The following is a 15,739-nucleotide window of genomic DNA, read 5'->3' as shown; positions in this document are numbered from 1 at the left end:
AGGAAATTCAAAGGATGCAGGAATGTGAAAGAATATTCTCAGAGGTTAGGAGCAAGGCCATCCCATTGGAATTACCTACAGCATCTAATCAGCCCTTTTCAGCATTTTTGTTCTCTCTTTGGGCATCCTCCAGCTTCCCTCCCATGCCAATTTTGAAAAGCCACGGCACACTTAGTGACAGACATGTTCTCACATTGCCCTGTCACCCATAGAGCACGTTGCCATAGTCAAGTGATAGATCTCCTGAGAAATTTCATTTTCCACCTCCCTCTGAAAATGGGCCAGGCTGTGGCCTCAGCATCTGACTGTGTCTCCAGATGAAACCCCAAATTGCAGTGTGTCTTCACTCCCAAGCTAGCATTTTGCCATTAACCCTTAACCCACATGCAACAGAGGTGTGCACATATGTGCACCTATTTCTGGATACACGTGAGGAAAGCATATGCATGTGTGGATTTTAGGTGCTGGAGCGTGTCCAGAGAAGGGCAACGAAGCTGGTGAAGGGTCTAGAGCACAGGTCTTATGAGGAGCGGCTGAGGGAACTGGGGTTGTTTAGCCTGGAGAAAAGGAGGCTGAGGGGAGACCTCATCGCTCTCTACAACTACCTGAAAGGAGGTTGTAGTGAGGTGGGTGTTGGTCTCTTCTCCCAAGTAACTAGCGATAGGACGAGAGGAAATGGCCTCAAGTTGCGCCAGGGGAGGTTTAGATTGGACGTGAGGAAAGACTTCTTTACTGTAAGAGTGGTTAAACATTGGAACAGGCTGCCCAGGGAAGTGGTTGAGTCCCCATCCCTGGAGGTATTTCAAAGACGTCTAGATGCGGCACTTAGGGACATGGTTTAGTGGGCATGGTGGTGTTGGGTTGACGGTTGGACTCGATCTTAGAGGTCTTTTCCAACCTTAATGATTCTATGATTCTATGATTTGTACGTGTGCGTATACATGTGTGCCTACATATGGCTCTGTGAGGGGGGTATGCACTCGTGAGTCTGTAGCTTTCGCAAGTGCAAGAGCTTGCACAAATGTAGCAGTGTTGGCATGCTCGCATCTGCAGTATGACAGCGCAGATGCAGACCTGCAGGGGAGGCTAAAGCAGCTGCAGGCACCCCACTGGAAGTACCCATGGTGGCACCTGGGCTTCCCACCACATGGTTTGTCAGCCCCACTGCACTCCCTTGCTCAGCAGGGTCTCTGCCTGACCCTCTGCTCTGCACACAAATTCATGCAAACTCCCTGCCTTAATAACACACACCAAAAAAAAAAATGCAAACAAACAAAAGCCCCATCCCACTTCTCTCCTTCCTAATACCAAATTTGTCTCCAGATATCACCAAAAAATATTCTTACCCACTAAACCAGATCAACAGCAAGCTGTTAGAGGCCAAATGGTGATGGCAGCTTGGAACTGAATACCACCCTTCTCGGCCTTACCCACTCTTGCAGTCCAAATGCGGATTCACGCTAATGTCCATTTGCAGCTTCCCAGACAGGGCTACCGAGCAGCAAGAGCTCAGCCACACCAGGGCTCTCTCCCAACAGCTGCTCTCAGTGCTGGTGACTGGCAAGACCACGGATTTCACTATCAGCTTCCCCTCCCCTCTCTCCTCTTTCCTCATCTTTTCCCAAAACAGCATTTCCACACTTACCGCCTCTTTTCTCCTCCCAGCTGAGATGTGGTGGAGTGTCTTACCATGGCAGGGCTTGTGTCTAACAGCTGCCCCATGACTTGCCAGGCTGTGATGCTCAGGAGATGCGCTGCTTATCCCCCTGCCAGCTGCTCTCAATGTCTGACAGTGGTGATGGGAGCCTGCCTTCCTAGATCCCAGCACACCAGTCGGCATGAAATGCGTGGTCCCCCCAGCACTGCCAGAAGATGGGGCAGCGACCGCACCCAGCCAGACTTTACATCTTGTAAGGAACACAAATAACGGGCAAGCGGCTCTGAGTTATTTAGGTCTAGGCAAACCTGCATCCCTACTCTTGAGCACCCAAGTGACAAATTTCTTGTCCCTGTCTACTCTATCAGGCTGGCTGCAATGGCTGGGTCTTCTTTTGCTTGTCACTGTGATACCTCAAGGAACTGGAAATGCCAAAAGCACTCTCCCTTCCTCAGGGTGAAATCTCATGAGGATCTCATGGGAGAGCTGGATCTCTCTTCAGTTGTCTCCAAGTACCAAGGGGATCCATAAAACGTTAGAGCTATTGCAGTTCTCACTAATTTCCCACAAGATATTTGCAAGGATAGCTACCAAGGAGAGAGATATATATTCTTTTGATGTTTGCTTTTGACTTCTGAAGGGCTCTAAAAACATGAAGCTCCCATCACCCTTATTCCCATTATTCATTAGCCTGGTTTTTGCAGATGAAGAACACCAAGCACAAGCACCTGCGCTTTTGCCAGAGACTTGCTCAAGGCTCCAGTAATGAGAATCATGACTTTTGGCAGACTTGTGCTGGAGTGGGTGAGGGAGAGGAAAGTGAAAGACATTCCTTTTCTGCTGGGCTCCTCAGCCTCAGACCCTCTCAGTTCATCACAGGCCAATTAAAATATATCTGTGCTTGACTTTGCTCAGTCTTAATAAGACTGAATGTCTTAAAAATCCAAAGGGCCCAAGGAAATGCGATAGTCTCCCCACTTTTCATGTTATCCACAGTGTCTTGCAGAGTAGCCAACACCTACACTTCTGTTTCCAAAAAAAAATCCCAAGCTAAATAAAATTAAAATGGATCCAACCCAAACCACTGGATTTTCCGCATGCAATGTAATTAAATGAAAACATTAAAATTCATTTACTCTCTTTTTCTAGTCAGTACATTCTTCTTATATGCATGTTCGAACAGCAGTCCAGCAATCCTAATATTTATATTTACATCCTTCCAACTTGCCCATCCTCTTTAAAGTTCAAGTATCTCGTACGAGTGAGTCATTTATCCACCCTTTCGAGAGTATAATAATAGAAATTCTTTAAAGCTTCGTGTTTTCAGCACAATGGCATTCTGATACGATCTAAGCAGAGACACACTCCAGTCCCACAGAGGACCGGGAAACAGGTTTGGCTAGAAAAAAAAGTTTTCCTCATGTGATGGGCACCCTACCAATCACACAGCACTTTCGTCAGGCAACCTGGGCTCTTTAAAGCCCAGCGGAGGTAGGAGAAAGGGGCTTTTTTGGCTTTGCAGGTAGGTCGGGATTTCTGCTGGGAAGCATTACGAGAAAGGAGGGGTGAGTGCCTTGCTTTGGTCATTGTCTTCCTCTTAATGAGGCATGTAAGCGGTAAGTGTCTGTTAGGAGAAAAGGAAGCTTTTATGTTTAATGGTTTTTATTTTAGTCCCTGGGCTGTATTTAGTATATGGGAGTCTGGTACCTGGATAAGGTTAACTGCAGAAGATTATTAAGTATTTCATTTTTCTTACCTCAGGCTGTATCTTCTCTATGGTTGTTTTAATTTGTTTCATATTTTTTCTCCTAAATACTGGGAAGGAGGGAACAGGAAAATTAAATCTGCTGCAAATATATCTGAGCGTAAAAAAAAAAAAAAAATGTTGCAGAGAAGGATGAATCCCGTAATTCCCCCTCACTTGTGAAAATAGGAACGGAAAAAAAATAAATCTTGTTTTGGCTGTGCTGAACTAATGAGGGAGAGAGGAAAAACCTGCCTCCAAGCTCTATTTCCGAGGTAATTATGCCTGATGATGATTTACCAGCCACTCCACTGTTCACACAGGCTTCATTTCATAGCAATCTCTCTCAAAAGGAAACTTAATTAGTCTCTGACCCCTGCTTGATGCTGAGCTTTGTTTTTGCTTTATTTTTTCTCCTTTGGTAGCACAAAATAACTGGCTGGCTCTTCCTTTTCTGAGTGGGGTTGACTCCTGGTGCACAAGCTGTTCTCTGTCAGAGGCGGCTGCATTTCGGGGCAGGTGAAGCGATGGGGAAAGTCCGGCGGGGCAGGAGGAGTGTGTGGTTTTGTGTGCACTTTAAAATAAGTAAACGAATGATGAATTGACACTTTTAAAGCATCCGGCTTCTTACAGCAGAGTCCAAGTTGCTCATCAATGGCATATTTAATTGCATCCTCTTAAAAACTGTGTAACTCTGAAGATGTCCCAAGACTTGGAAACTACCTTCTTTTTAAGCCCCTTGGGGGCTAAATTTTCCACTAAAGCCAGCTGAAAAAAAAAAAGTAGGTCTATTGCTGCCTGCACCCTCAAGCCTTGATGCGTCAGAGTCCGCAGCAGGTCAGGGTGTGGGCAGGTCTGTGGCCCACAGAGGCTTCCCACGGCACCGGCACCAGCACAGCACCTCCGGCAGCGGTTCCACCCTGCTGGCTTCCCTCCATCAGTGCCCCAGCCCAGGCATCTCGCTCCTGCCTGTAGAGCCATGCTCTCTAGCCGGGGCTGAGTGAGCGCAAGGGGCAGGAGGTGTGGTGCCCAGGCTTCTGCGTCGGAGGGGGTTACCAGCAAGGACCAGGTTTCTGCCATTGCACGGCTGGTTTTGTTTAGTTGTGCTTGAGCAGCTTGGAGCCCTTCAGTGAAGGCGTCTGGAGGCTGCAGAGCCTGTGAGTAATAAAACAAATGTGTCCCTTGTCTCTGCCTCCTTACACCAGGGGGTGAGAATGCAACGCCCTGCACTGCAGGGATGCTGAAGCAAAGGGGGGTAGCAAGGGGTGACGTGAAGCCCCTGTAAGTCCCGCTGCTGCACTGAGAGACCTCCAAGAGCAGGATGTAGAAACAAAATGATGCTCGCAGGGGTGTTTTTGGACATTCCTTGGTCACAGTGCCATGACTCCACCATGACAACTGGCACAAAATGCTAGGCAATCAAAATGGGACCCGCTTCTGCATGGGGCAATGCCAAACTAATTCTTATCCATTGGCTTTTTTTTGGCTATAGATGGAGGACTAGGCTAAGCAGGGGGCATTCATCTGTAAGGCTACTGAAATCCTGCCCCAATCTATAGAAAGAGGGTGTGCAGGCTTCAGAAGATCAACCAGCCCAATGTGTGTGAGGGATGCAGAACAGAGACTGAATCCAGGCACTGCTGCAAGCAGGGCTTCCTTTGAAAGCCTGCATGGGGTTGGTCACCTAAAATACAAGGGCAGAAGCCAGCCTCTGCAGAAAGGAACTTCCTTTTTGGCTGCCACAGTCATGCTGCAGGTCTTGCAGAGCCCCTGTGAGTAGAGGAAGTAAGGAGAGGTCAAGAAAGCTCTAAGGGCATGGAAATAACAGGTCTGTGGGCAATCTGTGGAGGGACGGGGAAGGCAGGGCTACCACTGCTCCTGGGCTCTAACAGGCTCAACTGGACCCCTATGACTGGCAGGAGTGTTTTGGGGGTGTGAGGGGAGAGGAGAAGGGAGAAGTTACAGTCTGGGTTGTGACCAGGGCATGAGGAAGTATGATATGCTTCAGGAGGGGCATAGGTTTTTGTGGTAAAATGGGAGCAGTAGACACATTTCCAAAGCTGCTTGGAGCATGGAGCAAAGTCTGTGGTAGTGATAATTGAATACCTGCGACCTAGGCAGGTCACGGCTAAATTGCAAGGTGCCCGGGATGTGCTAAGGAACACCAGGTCCATGCAAGCTCAAGGCTGAAATCCCAGGACCTAGCCACCTTTTTGTACGGAGGTTTTGGATAACAGTTGCAGTTGAAGCTCAGGTTTCCTCGGGAGTTTCCCTGAAGCCCCAGGAAACTGTATCTGGGTTGTAAAACTAATCTTAACCAGCCCGCACAGAAGGCTCCTCTATCTCCAAACTGATTTGTGTCCACAGACACAAGCTGCTGGTGCCTGTCTCTCTGGGGGCTGGGAGGAGGACTGCCTACTAGTGTCACACCCCAATGGGTGGTTGTGGGTCATACCGGCATGCAGCTTGCCTCGGGCAAGCCAGCCAAGGTTTGCCTCATGCCTCTGTAGACATGCACCTGCACCAAGTGCTGTGCAAGTTGCTCTTGCTTAACGCAGCTTACCTCTGAGGCGTGAGGAGCAGGTAGCAGGTGGAAAGCCCAAGATCTCCCGTGGCTTCTCCTCTGGGCCATGTTGGAGGGTCAGCTTTCCAGCTGCCCAGATGTTGTCACGGCCTTGGAGCACCTCCCCAGTCTCTCATCCGTGATGCCAATACTAGACCTTCTATGACAGAGAAGGGGCCAGACAAGGGGTTGCCACATGTGGCACAGGGGAACAAAGTGGACACCGAGAAATGGACTCCCTCAGTGCCCATCACTTGGAGGCAGAGGGAGAATTCATACTAATACGGCAACATCATGACGGTTGTTCATTTATAGGTCTACAGTAAAGGCTCTTCCCTCCCTTTTCCTCTTGCCCCCGCCTTGCAATCCCATTAGACTTAGGTAAGGTACTGGAGAGCCTTAAGTTGCCTAGAAGTTTGCCACTCTCCAGCTGATATCTGTGTGGTGGTGACTGTGTCCAGCTTTCCTCCCAGCTACAGTATCCTTGGAGATAGGCTTGCCTGCAGTAATACCTGCCCAAGGAGAGGCAAAAGCAAGTTAGGTCCTGCCTGCCAGGGAGGAGAAGAAAGCCACTTTGTGGGGAGGCAAGCGCATGGGCTGGGTGGACAGCCCACATACAAGGTGTGAGTGCTGTCGTTACACTGCAGGGGGGTCTCTAGGAGAGAAGGGGAAGGAGAAAGAGGCTCCTGCAATGCTAAGGGAAGGGTTGTGACTTTGTTAATCACGCTTGGTGTGATCTGTCATGCTAGACACATGGCACACTCAACCCTGCTATCTACACGGCAGCTGGAGCAGACCTGCTTTTCCATGTAGTAGCCAGAGTTCACGTGCCTGCATTTGAGCAGGGAAGATTTCCTTGCTTTTTGGACTGCCCCCTGACTTGTGATGTCTCTTAGCAATAACTAAAGGCTTTTCGAAAATCTCTGGAGTTTGCAGCACAAAGATCCATGAGCCAGGCAGTGGTCTCTACAGCTTTCAGATGAGTAGAGGACCAGTGCGGGTCTTAGGTTTGGCAGACTCTGCAGTGTTGTATTGCAGACCACATGTAGCCAAACATTGCCCAGACCCACATCTGACCTGTGAGGCAGTTTTATGTGGCCCCTGAGCATGCTGGTTGGTCACAAGTTTGGTAGGGACAGAGCTTAAGGTTGACCTCATGAGCCTGCCATTTTCAAGTACAGAGCCATACAGCTTCAGGTGTATTGGGCTCGCCTCCAACAACTTGGCTGGGAATAAAAATGGCTTCTTACCTTGGAAATAATGGCCAACCCCACTCACGCGATCATGCGAAAATACTTATGTGCTCTGCTACTGTTATAATGGTGAGAGCACTGGAGATCTCTCCATGCCTAACCCTCAAACCACTGCAGAAATGGTGGTAGGAAATTCTGGTTTTCCCTCTGTCACTGTTGGAAGTCCTGCCTACCCTAAAAGGGCAGCTGCTGAGAAGGCTGAAGGTGGCATTGTTAGAGAAGTCCCACAATGCTCTTTTCCTCAAGAAACTCCCCTTCATTGACAACTGTGTCTGCTCTTATTTTCCAACAGCTTCTTTGAAGAATCCCAGAGTCAATAACCCCAGCAAGAGAAGGCACTAGTGCAGGTACTCTAGCAGAAGAGGGGTGTTCATGCTGTTTTTCCTGTTGTCTGCTCAAGTTGGGCCCACTTCAGCCTTTCTTTCACAGCTTGTATTTTCTTAACCACCCAGCAAACGCAGCTGTCTCGGGGCTGGGGTTTTTTCCCTCCCCCTCCCCATGCACACGCATGCTCCATCCCTTTGAAAGGAGGGTTTCGTTGACACTGGCATCTGGGCTTGTTTCTCCACGAGGTCTCACACCTCTGACTAGTGCCTTTATGCTTCTCTCTCTGGAGGGGGATGAATTCAACACGGGGTGCCTGGCCCCAGTGTGCAGGATATAGCGCTCTCAGGAATTTGGTGGGAACGCTACTTGGCCTGGCTCCCATTAGCCAGCTGCAGCCTGAGCAGCTCCCTCCCTCCCTCCCTCGCACCTGACTGGGAACAGGGGGCCCAGCTCCAGTTCCCGGCATGGGGGGGAGATGGGGCTATCCTCAGCAAGGTGCTGCCAATCCATGAGCTGTAGGTATGTGTGTGGGATACAGCTAAAGCGCCGTGGTTACCAGTTTGGTTCCATGGCAATGCTGGCTGAGACGAAAGGTCTAGTGGGGTGGATAGCATACTTTGGGGTAAAGCTGGCTCCTTTGGAAGAGAAGTGAGATGAGGGCACTGAACTTGTCCCCTGTCCATCCGGGTGTAGCTGGTGTTTCTAGCCAGGTGGAAATGCAACACCATGAGCTGAGGTTTGCATGGGTACAGTTGTGATGATGAAAACCCTACCCAAAAGGGAGCTGAAGACACTGGCTGCCCCCAGAGTGGTCCCAATCTTCTATAGCTCAAGTATCAGGGAGAGTTTGAGTTACCAGGTTCACACCTGGGGAAGTTTCTCCTCTGAAACTACTATGAAACAAGGGGTGGGAGGTGTACAGACAGGCTGGCAGGTTCTGTCTATCATCTTTCTCCTCAGGGATAATTTCTACTTCTGAGTGAAGCCTATTGTACTGATCTAACTGAAGACTGTCTTTGGTTTTTCCCAGGTTGCGTGAAGAATTAAAGATGGCAAAAAGCGATGATGGCATATGCATTTTGCAGGGTCCATTAGTCTTTGGGAATGTGGTCATTGGGGTAAGTGAAGTTGGACAAGTATGGGTGGAGGCTTCCTTCCAGCATGACACTTCTTAAAACAGAAGTTCCCAGCCATGAAATCCCTGTTCACACGTGAAATCCACATATAAATAGACCAGTAGAGAGTGAGAGGAGGGGTAAAGGAGAGCTGTGCTAGCTGATCAGTTGGGTGGGGAGGGGACAGCAAGAGACAGCAGGGACTGGTTCACAAGACCAACATGAATTCTAGGAGAAGAGCCCTTGCTGCTGACCAACATCTTTCCAGCCACCTCCCTCCATATAGTGATGGGAAAGGTTCTGTTAATTCTTTCTTGACATCCTCAAGTCCCAGGTCTGACCTCTCAGGTCTAGGCTGGGTGAGTTTTGCCTGCAATTCTTCTGTGAAGGCACAACACAAGAGATTGTAGAGTCATGCAGAGGAGGAGTTGAGTAGCTCCTGTTTGGCAGCAAGTTGAATGAAAGGAAAGCGGTCTCCCTCTTTTTCTGTCTCTGCTATTTCTCTGGGGAAGCTTGATCTAATGGATTTCCCAAACTTGCACTTCTCAGATGTGCGGCATTGCCCTGACAGCAGAGTGCATCTTCTTTGTGTCCGATCCCCATGGTCTCTACCCTCTGCTGGAAGCCACAGAAAACGATGACATCTATGCTGCCGCTTGGATTGGCATCTTTGTTGGCTTTGCACTCTTTGCTCTGTCTATCCTTGGCATTGTTGGAGTCATTAAGTCCAACAGGACCTTGCTGCTGGTGGTAAGTACAGCAAAGTTTGCCCACCCATTGCTGCCAAACTGAAAAAGAAGCCGCCTTAGTTTCCCTGCTCGCCTTGGTAATCACCCACTGAGCAAAGACAGCTTTTATTAGTGATGAGGAGCCAAAGGTTCTTCTTGACCATGGCTGTGGTCTCCCACAAGGTGATTCCTGTGAGACACATGCGTGAGAAGCTCCCAGACAAGGTTGAGGGAATTAATGGTGATAGCCACAGTGGAGGGTTAAGCTGACTGGCTTGACTCTGACCTTGCCCTGAAGCAACGCAGAAGCACTTGTGCAATCAGATGTAGCTGGGATGTGGTTTAGATCCTTGTTTCTCCCCACGCCTTACTGCCTTTCAGCTGTCATGTACGATTCAGCTTAGGAGCTGATAAGTAATGACTTCTGTACAAGGCAGTAGTATGTGTTAGTATACCAAATATGGGTGCAATTGAGAACATCAGACATCAGCAGGCAGGCAGAAATTACAGGGGTGGGGACAGAGAGCTTTGGATAAGCCAAGGACAATGTTAAGATGTGAACAAATCTCTGCATGATTTCTTACTTAGTCCTTCAGGTTGATAGTGGTGAAACTTAATTGATGCTTGCATTAAAGATGAGTTGAACTGAAAACTCTGGAATTGGCTCTCTCTTGGATTAATATGGGATGGCAGGGTGCCTATTTTAAACAGCAGACACTTAGAGATCTGAACTCTTGTGCCAGGGAATTCGCCAGCAAACAGCTGATGGAAGAGAATTCCCTTAACTCTGAATTTTGGCATCTTGGCTGAAACCCAAGGCTGTAGCATAGGAGAGAAGAGAGGTTACAAAGGGGAAGAAACTGGGGTAAGAAGAAAACAAATGCCTTGAATCTGAGAACATTATAAAATGCGGGAGGAGAAACAGAGGCACGAGAACTGCGAAGGGAATATGGGAAAGGTTAAAGGGATTGTGCTGAGAAGGAAGAGAAACAGTGAAATAGACTATGAGAGGTGATCCTCAGGATCTGTTTTTGTCAAGGATCTTTGCTTACAAAGTAGGAGTGTGGAGGAAATCTGATGATGCAAAATGAGGAGGATCTGAATGACACCCTAAATTGCACCTTCTGTTTCCCCAAAGTACAAGCTCTCCTGCTAGGAGTGAACAGCTTCTTGCTGAAAAGCTTATAGCTGGCAAGTGGAAGTGGAAGGAGGAGACATTGAACAAGCATAAGTTGCCAATGAGATGCAACAAAGAAAAGGGCAAATGTTATTCTAGGACATATCAGGCAAAGTATTTTCCATAGAGGCAGGGTGGTATTAATGCCATGAGGTTCTGATGAAATCTTGTCTGTGAGACGGAGAACAATTCCGGTCATACACCTTCAAGAAAGCAGACTGCAAACTGAAACAAGCACAGGGAAGGGCTACATGAATGTTCAGGGGAATGGAAAGGACTGAGGAGACTAGGACAGCCTGGCCTCCTTTGCCTTGAGCAGGGTTTCGGGCTTAATCTTGAAAAATACAGAACTGGAAGAAACTGCTTAACTGTTTCTCCAAGAGCTAACTCTGCTGTCTTTCTCCCACAGTATATTATTCTGATGCTGATCACTTACGCATTTGAAATGGCTTCTTGCATCACGGCAGCGACTCACCGAGACTTCGTGAGTATTGCTTTCCTCATGTATTCTTGTAACCACGCTGGGAAATGTTGCAGTCCTAGGGCATGTGGCTGTCCTGTTCAGTGCAGTAAATGGCCTATGTGGTGGTACAGTGTAAACTCAAAGGACTACTGCTGAGTTAGAATAAGACCCCACAAGGAAAGTCTCCAACATCAGCATTCCAATCAAGGAAATAACTTTGTTCTTTTTAACATAGTTTTGTTATTTTTAACATTTTAAAATGTTTACAACCTTGCAGTTAAGGAAATAATAGCATGGGTTAGCTGAATCATCAATACAATGTTTAAACCACGAGAAGTCTTTCACCTACAAACTGATTAATCTATCATGCATGCAGATGAATCTTCAGCATTGCCCCAGGCAGTGTTACTAGTGAGGGAAAGATTACGTGGGTTATTGGAGATATTGGCAGGGGGGAGAATGACTAGTGGTGCTTTAGTTCCAAGCAACAGATCAAATGTAACCCATAACTTCTGCACATCTCCTGTGATCTGACATCTGGTAGGGCCTGCTTAAGAGTCGTGCTCAAGCTGCTCCCCAAATCCTGCTCTTTAGTCTCCTGTGCGTAAAACTGGGGGACATGCAGCATTCCTGTTCTCTAGCAGGACACTGAAACAAGCAAACAAACCCACCCCAGATAACTATATTTGCTTTACCTGGCCACTTATTTACATAGTTCCTGCATTCTTCTCTGTTTTTTTTCTGTAGCTCACTCCGAATCTCTTCCTGAAGCAAATGCTGGAGAGGTATCAGAAGTCAGAGACAGTAAATAACAATGACAAATGGATGACTGAAGGGGTCACAAAGACATGGAATAAACTCATGCTTCAGGTAGTAATAACACTGAAAACTCTCACTAATTACTAAATGCTCTGCAGCCCTGGAATTTCAAGTCCTCCTTGGGGCCACTTGGTAATAAAGAGGATGGCATCTGCCTTGAACCTTAGAGAAAGTCCTGCCACACTCCCCATTTTGCTCGTTTATCAGATGGCAGACTGTCAAAGGCAGGCACTTCAAAAATCTCTCCCATAAATCTGTGGTTAATGCCTAACCAGCCATGTGCAGGGCTGTGACCTGGGCCCGTAAAGACCGTTCCCTTCTCTCGCCCTGCAGAATCAGTGCTGCGGAGTGCATGGCCCCTCCGACTGGCAGGAGTACATGTCTGCCTTCCGCATGACACACAGCGATGCTGACTTCCCTTGGCCGCACAATTGCTGTGTCATGGATGCCCAAGGGTCTCCCGTCAACCTCGATGGCTGCAAGCTTGGAGTCCCCGGCTACTATAACAGCAACGTAAGATCCTCTCCGCTTTTTCCAGTTAACATACATTAGTCAAAAGCACCTTGCTGGAAGGGAAGGAAACAGTGAATAGCCTTCTTCCTCCACTGTAAGCTACAGGTGTTCAAAAGCTTTCTGGAGGAGAAGCAATGCCTGTACGGTCCTGGGCACGTTGCTGGACACAAGATAGGTTGTAATAAAGGCTTTCCCGATGGAGAGAGAACTATTAAGAGAACTCTCCCAATGCCACCAGTAAGAAGTGTCATCTCCAACACGTAGACAGACAGTAGCTAAATCAAACTTAGCCCAAAGATGAGTGCATACAATATGAGTGAGCAAGTCAGCAGTTCTCTTCCTCAGGGTAGAACTTTTCAGTAGACCAGCTTGTCCTATTCAAACAGATTGCTGGGTCATGAGCATCAACTTCTGCACTAGCAAGCATTTCTAGAAGGCGTTCAAGCTTCCAAATTTGTCTGCAGCTTCTTGATTCTGGAGGTCAACTCTGTGTTGCCTGTTCGTTTATATATGTTTACTTGGCAAGCGGATGGCACGGGAAGTTGTCCTTGAAGTGTCTGAGATGGGCCTACTTTGTATTTGGAGCTAGAAATAGGCAAGCTATCTGCAAGTTGTCAATAAGCAGTGTAGCTCTGGCTTGTCTTCTTGGGACCCTGTGAGCTACCCAAATTGCAGTAGGAGAGGAGCATGCCACCTCAGTCTCTCTCAGAGGTGGATAAGCTTGTCGCCTTCTGGTACAAGCTCAAAGCTGGTGGTGATTCATTCACGGTTGTCTTACAGGGTTGTTATGACGCTATTTCTGGGCCAATGAACACACATGCCTGGGGTGTTGCCTGGTTTGGTTTTGCTATCCTCTGCTGGACTGTGAGTACAAAATATTTGCCTTTCCTCTTCTCTTCTCTTGCTATTCCACACCTAGTTGGGTGGAGGTGGATGACAGGACTGATGCATTTAAAATGTCTGTAGATTATAGTTATTCATTCATCACCAATCTGCCTGTAGCCTGTTCCACTAACAGGGCTACATTTACAAGTTCCCCTCCATTCTGGCTTCCACAAGCAAGGAGCTAGATGGCCTTCCGGCCTGCTGTGGCCTGCTGCCATCTGAGCAATACAACACAGCAAACACAGCTTGCAAATACTTGTTTGTGAAGGGTATTGGATCATCTAAACAGTAATCATGACAGATAATTCACTTTCTAGTTCGAAGACTTTGTATGAGTGTTTTAAGTACTCAGGGTTCAGCAGCTTCGTGACAGATAATCCCAGTGAGCTGAGTGATCCAGTCAAATAGTTATGGCTGCACATATCTTCTTTCTTCACTGTGAAGCTTCTGTGCAGATAAAAAGCTTTAAGCTTCCTCTGCCTGAACGGACTTTGCTTATCAAGAATTTCTGTTGCTCTCTCCTATCAGTAGGACTAAATGGGGCTGGGGGAGAGGTGGGGAGAAGGAAACGGGGAGCAGAGAAACTTAGCAGTCTTGTCATTTCAGTTCTGCGTCCTCTTTGGTACCATGTTCTACTGGAGCAGAATTGAGTACTGAAGGCCCGGTGTCCTCAGTGCTGTCCTGAAGCACCATGTGAAACTGCATTCGTTTGTCTCCTGCTCCATTCTCCTTGTGCCGTGGAGGATTTGAAGTTTTCCCACTACATCTCCCATATATACTTTTGCTCCTCCAAAAACTCGATGACTCCGGGAAAGAGTCTTCTTGTCCCTTCTTTGCCCCTTGTTCTGCAGTCTTAATGCCTCCTGGCTGAGGCACAATCCTTCTTTTGCTGTGCAAGAAATCCTTGGAGCATAAGATAAGAAGTGATCCGATTTGTTCTGAGATGACATCAGAAAGGAAAATGTCCGTATATGCTTGCTCCAGAAAAAAATATCTCTAAAACTAAGTTGAATGTAAGTTATAATGCTAAAGGCTCTGGCAAGGGCTGTGTGAGCAAAACAGTAACCTCCTGTGACCAATAAGGACGAATGCTGCAACAGAGAAGACTGCAGACCTCTCTAATATATTTTATCGTTCAACTTCTGTTCCTGGTCTCTGTCACCCCTTGCCTTATTCTAAGGCGGATTCTCTTAAGAGTTTAAGTGTGTCAGCAGTAAAGACATGTCACAGATAAAAAGTCTGTTGCTAGTCAAGCCCAATAAAAGGCTAGCTCACTCCTCAGCAATATGCTGCCTATGTTCAAGCCTACCTCCTGTCACTGATGAAGCTACTGCATGTGCTCCTACCTTCAGAAGTGCCAGTCTAGAAAAAGCTCCTCTTGCTAATGAGCAACTCCTTCAAAAAGCTGTTATGTACTTCACACAAGATTTCACACAGGCTAGAATTTGTGCAGAATACAAGGGGTCCTATGCTGTAGTTGGCTTTGCAAAAGTGGCTGTCCCAAGCCCCTAGATTACTATGCTTCTTGCTTCAGCTACCTGCATGTATATGGTCACGTCCCCTGTGTACTGCCCTTCCACATCCCTGGATCACGTAGGACAAACAGCAAATAATGGCAACGAGTAACTCTTGTGAAAAATGCAAGCAAGGAGCTAACTGAACCAAATCCAGTCCTTGCATCAGCAGTTACAGTTCTCACTCAGTTCAATAGAGGCTATTTACTTTGCCCCAGACTGATACGGTGTCTTTCCTGGTGAACACTTCAGCGGTTACATGTGTTGTGTGAAATATGCTCCTGTATAGAGCCTTTTAAGGTGAAGCCTCTTCCAAAGGTGTACTGGTTCAGGTCCTGACACTTGCCAGCTGCCTTGATTCTTTGTTTTTGTATATCCACCAAAATGCTAATTAAAAAGAAGTGGAAGTTAAATTTTTTTCTTGTTCAAGATTGTGTGTTTGGGAAGGGGAAATGATAAAGCTCTGTATCCGGGACATCTTGGGCAGTACAAAGGCAGGCCTTCAAGTCCTGTAACCCTGTCCTGAAGATCTGAGTGCAAAGCACCATGATGCACGGTGCTACAGAAACTCTGCAGCTGCATAGTCCCTTGCTAAAATACTGGGGGAGAGAAAGAGGCAGCTATGAGGGTGAACAGCTTGAAGGAGAAACAGGTCCCTGCAACATAGAGGGGTTTTGCTGTATGAGTGTGCCTTCAAAAAGGAAAATCTCCATGGATCAGCCACTCCACTAGTTCAGTGGGGTGGTGACTGTCTTGGAGAGCCTGAACTCTCAGCAATTTCCATAAGGAAATTAATCTTCAGCACTTTTTTGTGAGGCTCGAGGACATGGGTGGACCATGGGGACTGCGTATGGAAGTGGTCTGGGTTTGGTTTCTAATTATTTGTGTGTGTGTGTGCATATGTTGCTGAAAGCTACAATAACACCTAAATCTAAAGAAATATAAAGAGAATCAGTGTCTGCCTAAGTTAGGCAGCAATAG

General features: G+C 47.4%; 1 protein-coding gene across 3 annotated transcripts; it reads left to right on the top strand.

Moving 5' to 3' along the window:
- Nucleotides 1–3,190: 3,190 nt before the first annotated feature.
- Nucleotides 3,191–15,171, top strand: UPK1B (uroplakin 1B). Of its 3 annotated transcripts, none has more exons than XM_076328818.1 (9): nucleotides 3,191–3,222; nucleotides 7,510–7,564; nucleotides 8,575–8,662; nucleotides 9,209–9,409; nucleotides 10,974–11,048; nucleotides 11,775–11,897; nucleotides 12,180–12,359; nucleotides 13,140–13,223; nucleotides 13,851–15,171. In XM_076328818.1, exons 3-9 carry the CDS (start codon nucleotides 8,594–8,596, stop codon nucleotides 13,899–13,901), a joined length of 783 nt encoding a protein of 260 aa, XP_076184933.1. In that variant the 5' UTR covers nucleotides 3,191–3,222; nucleotides 7,510–7,564; nucleotides 8,575–8,593; the 3' UTR covers nucleotides 13,902–15,171. The 3 variants fall into 3 exon arrangements, with proteins under 3 accessions (XP_076184933.1, XP_076184935.1, XP_076184934.1); XM_076328819.1 differs by lacking the exon at nucleotides 3,191–3,222 and adding an exon at nucleotides 3,640–3,676; XM_076328820.1 differs by lacking the exon at nucleotides 7,510–7,564 and having other exon boundaries at nucleotides 3,201–3,222.
- Nucleotides 15,172–15,739: the final 568 nt, after the last annotated feature.

This window comes from Aptenodytes patagonicus, chromosome 1, assembly GCF_965638725.1.
Source record: "Aptenodytes patagonicus chromosome 1, bAptPat1.pri.cur, whole genome shotgun sequence".
In the NCBI taxonomy this organism is placed as follows: Eukaryota; Metazoa; Chordata; class Aves; order Sphenisciformes; family Spheniscidae; genus Aptenodytes; species Aptenodytes patagonicus.
This window is presented reverse-complemented; position numbering and strand designations above follow the sequence as displayed.

What these genes read in the sequence shown, in the direction of transcription:
- UPK1B (XM_076328818.1), top strand. Translation starts at nt 8,594, where the DNA reads ATGGCAAAAAGCGATGATGGCATATGCATTTTGCAGGGTCCATTAGTC. An exon ending in ACAGGACCTTGCTGCTGGTG is followed by an intron (nt 9,410 to 10,973) that starts GTAAGTACAGCA and finishes TTTCTCCCACAG; the next exon opens with TATATTATTCTGATGCTGAT. An exon ending in GGAATAAACTCATGCTTCAG is followed by an intron (nt 11,898 to 12,179) that starts GTAGTAATAACA and finishes CTCGCCCTGCAG; the next exon opens with AATCAGTGCTGCGGAGTGCA.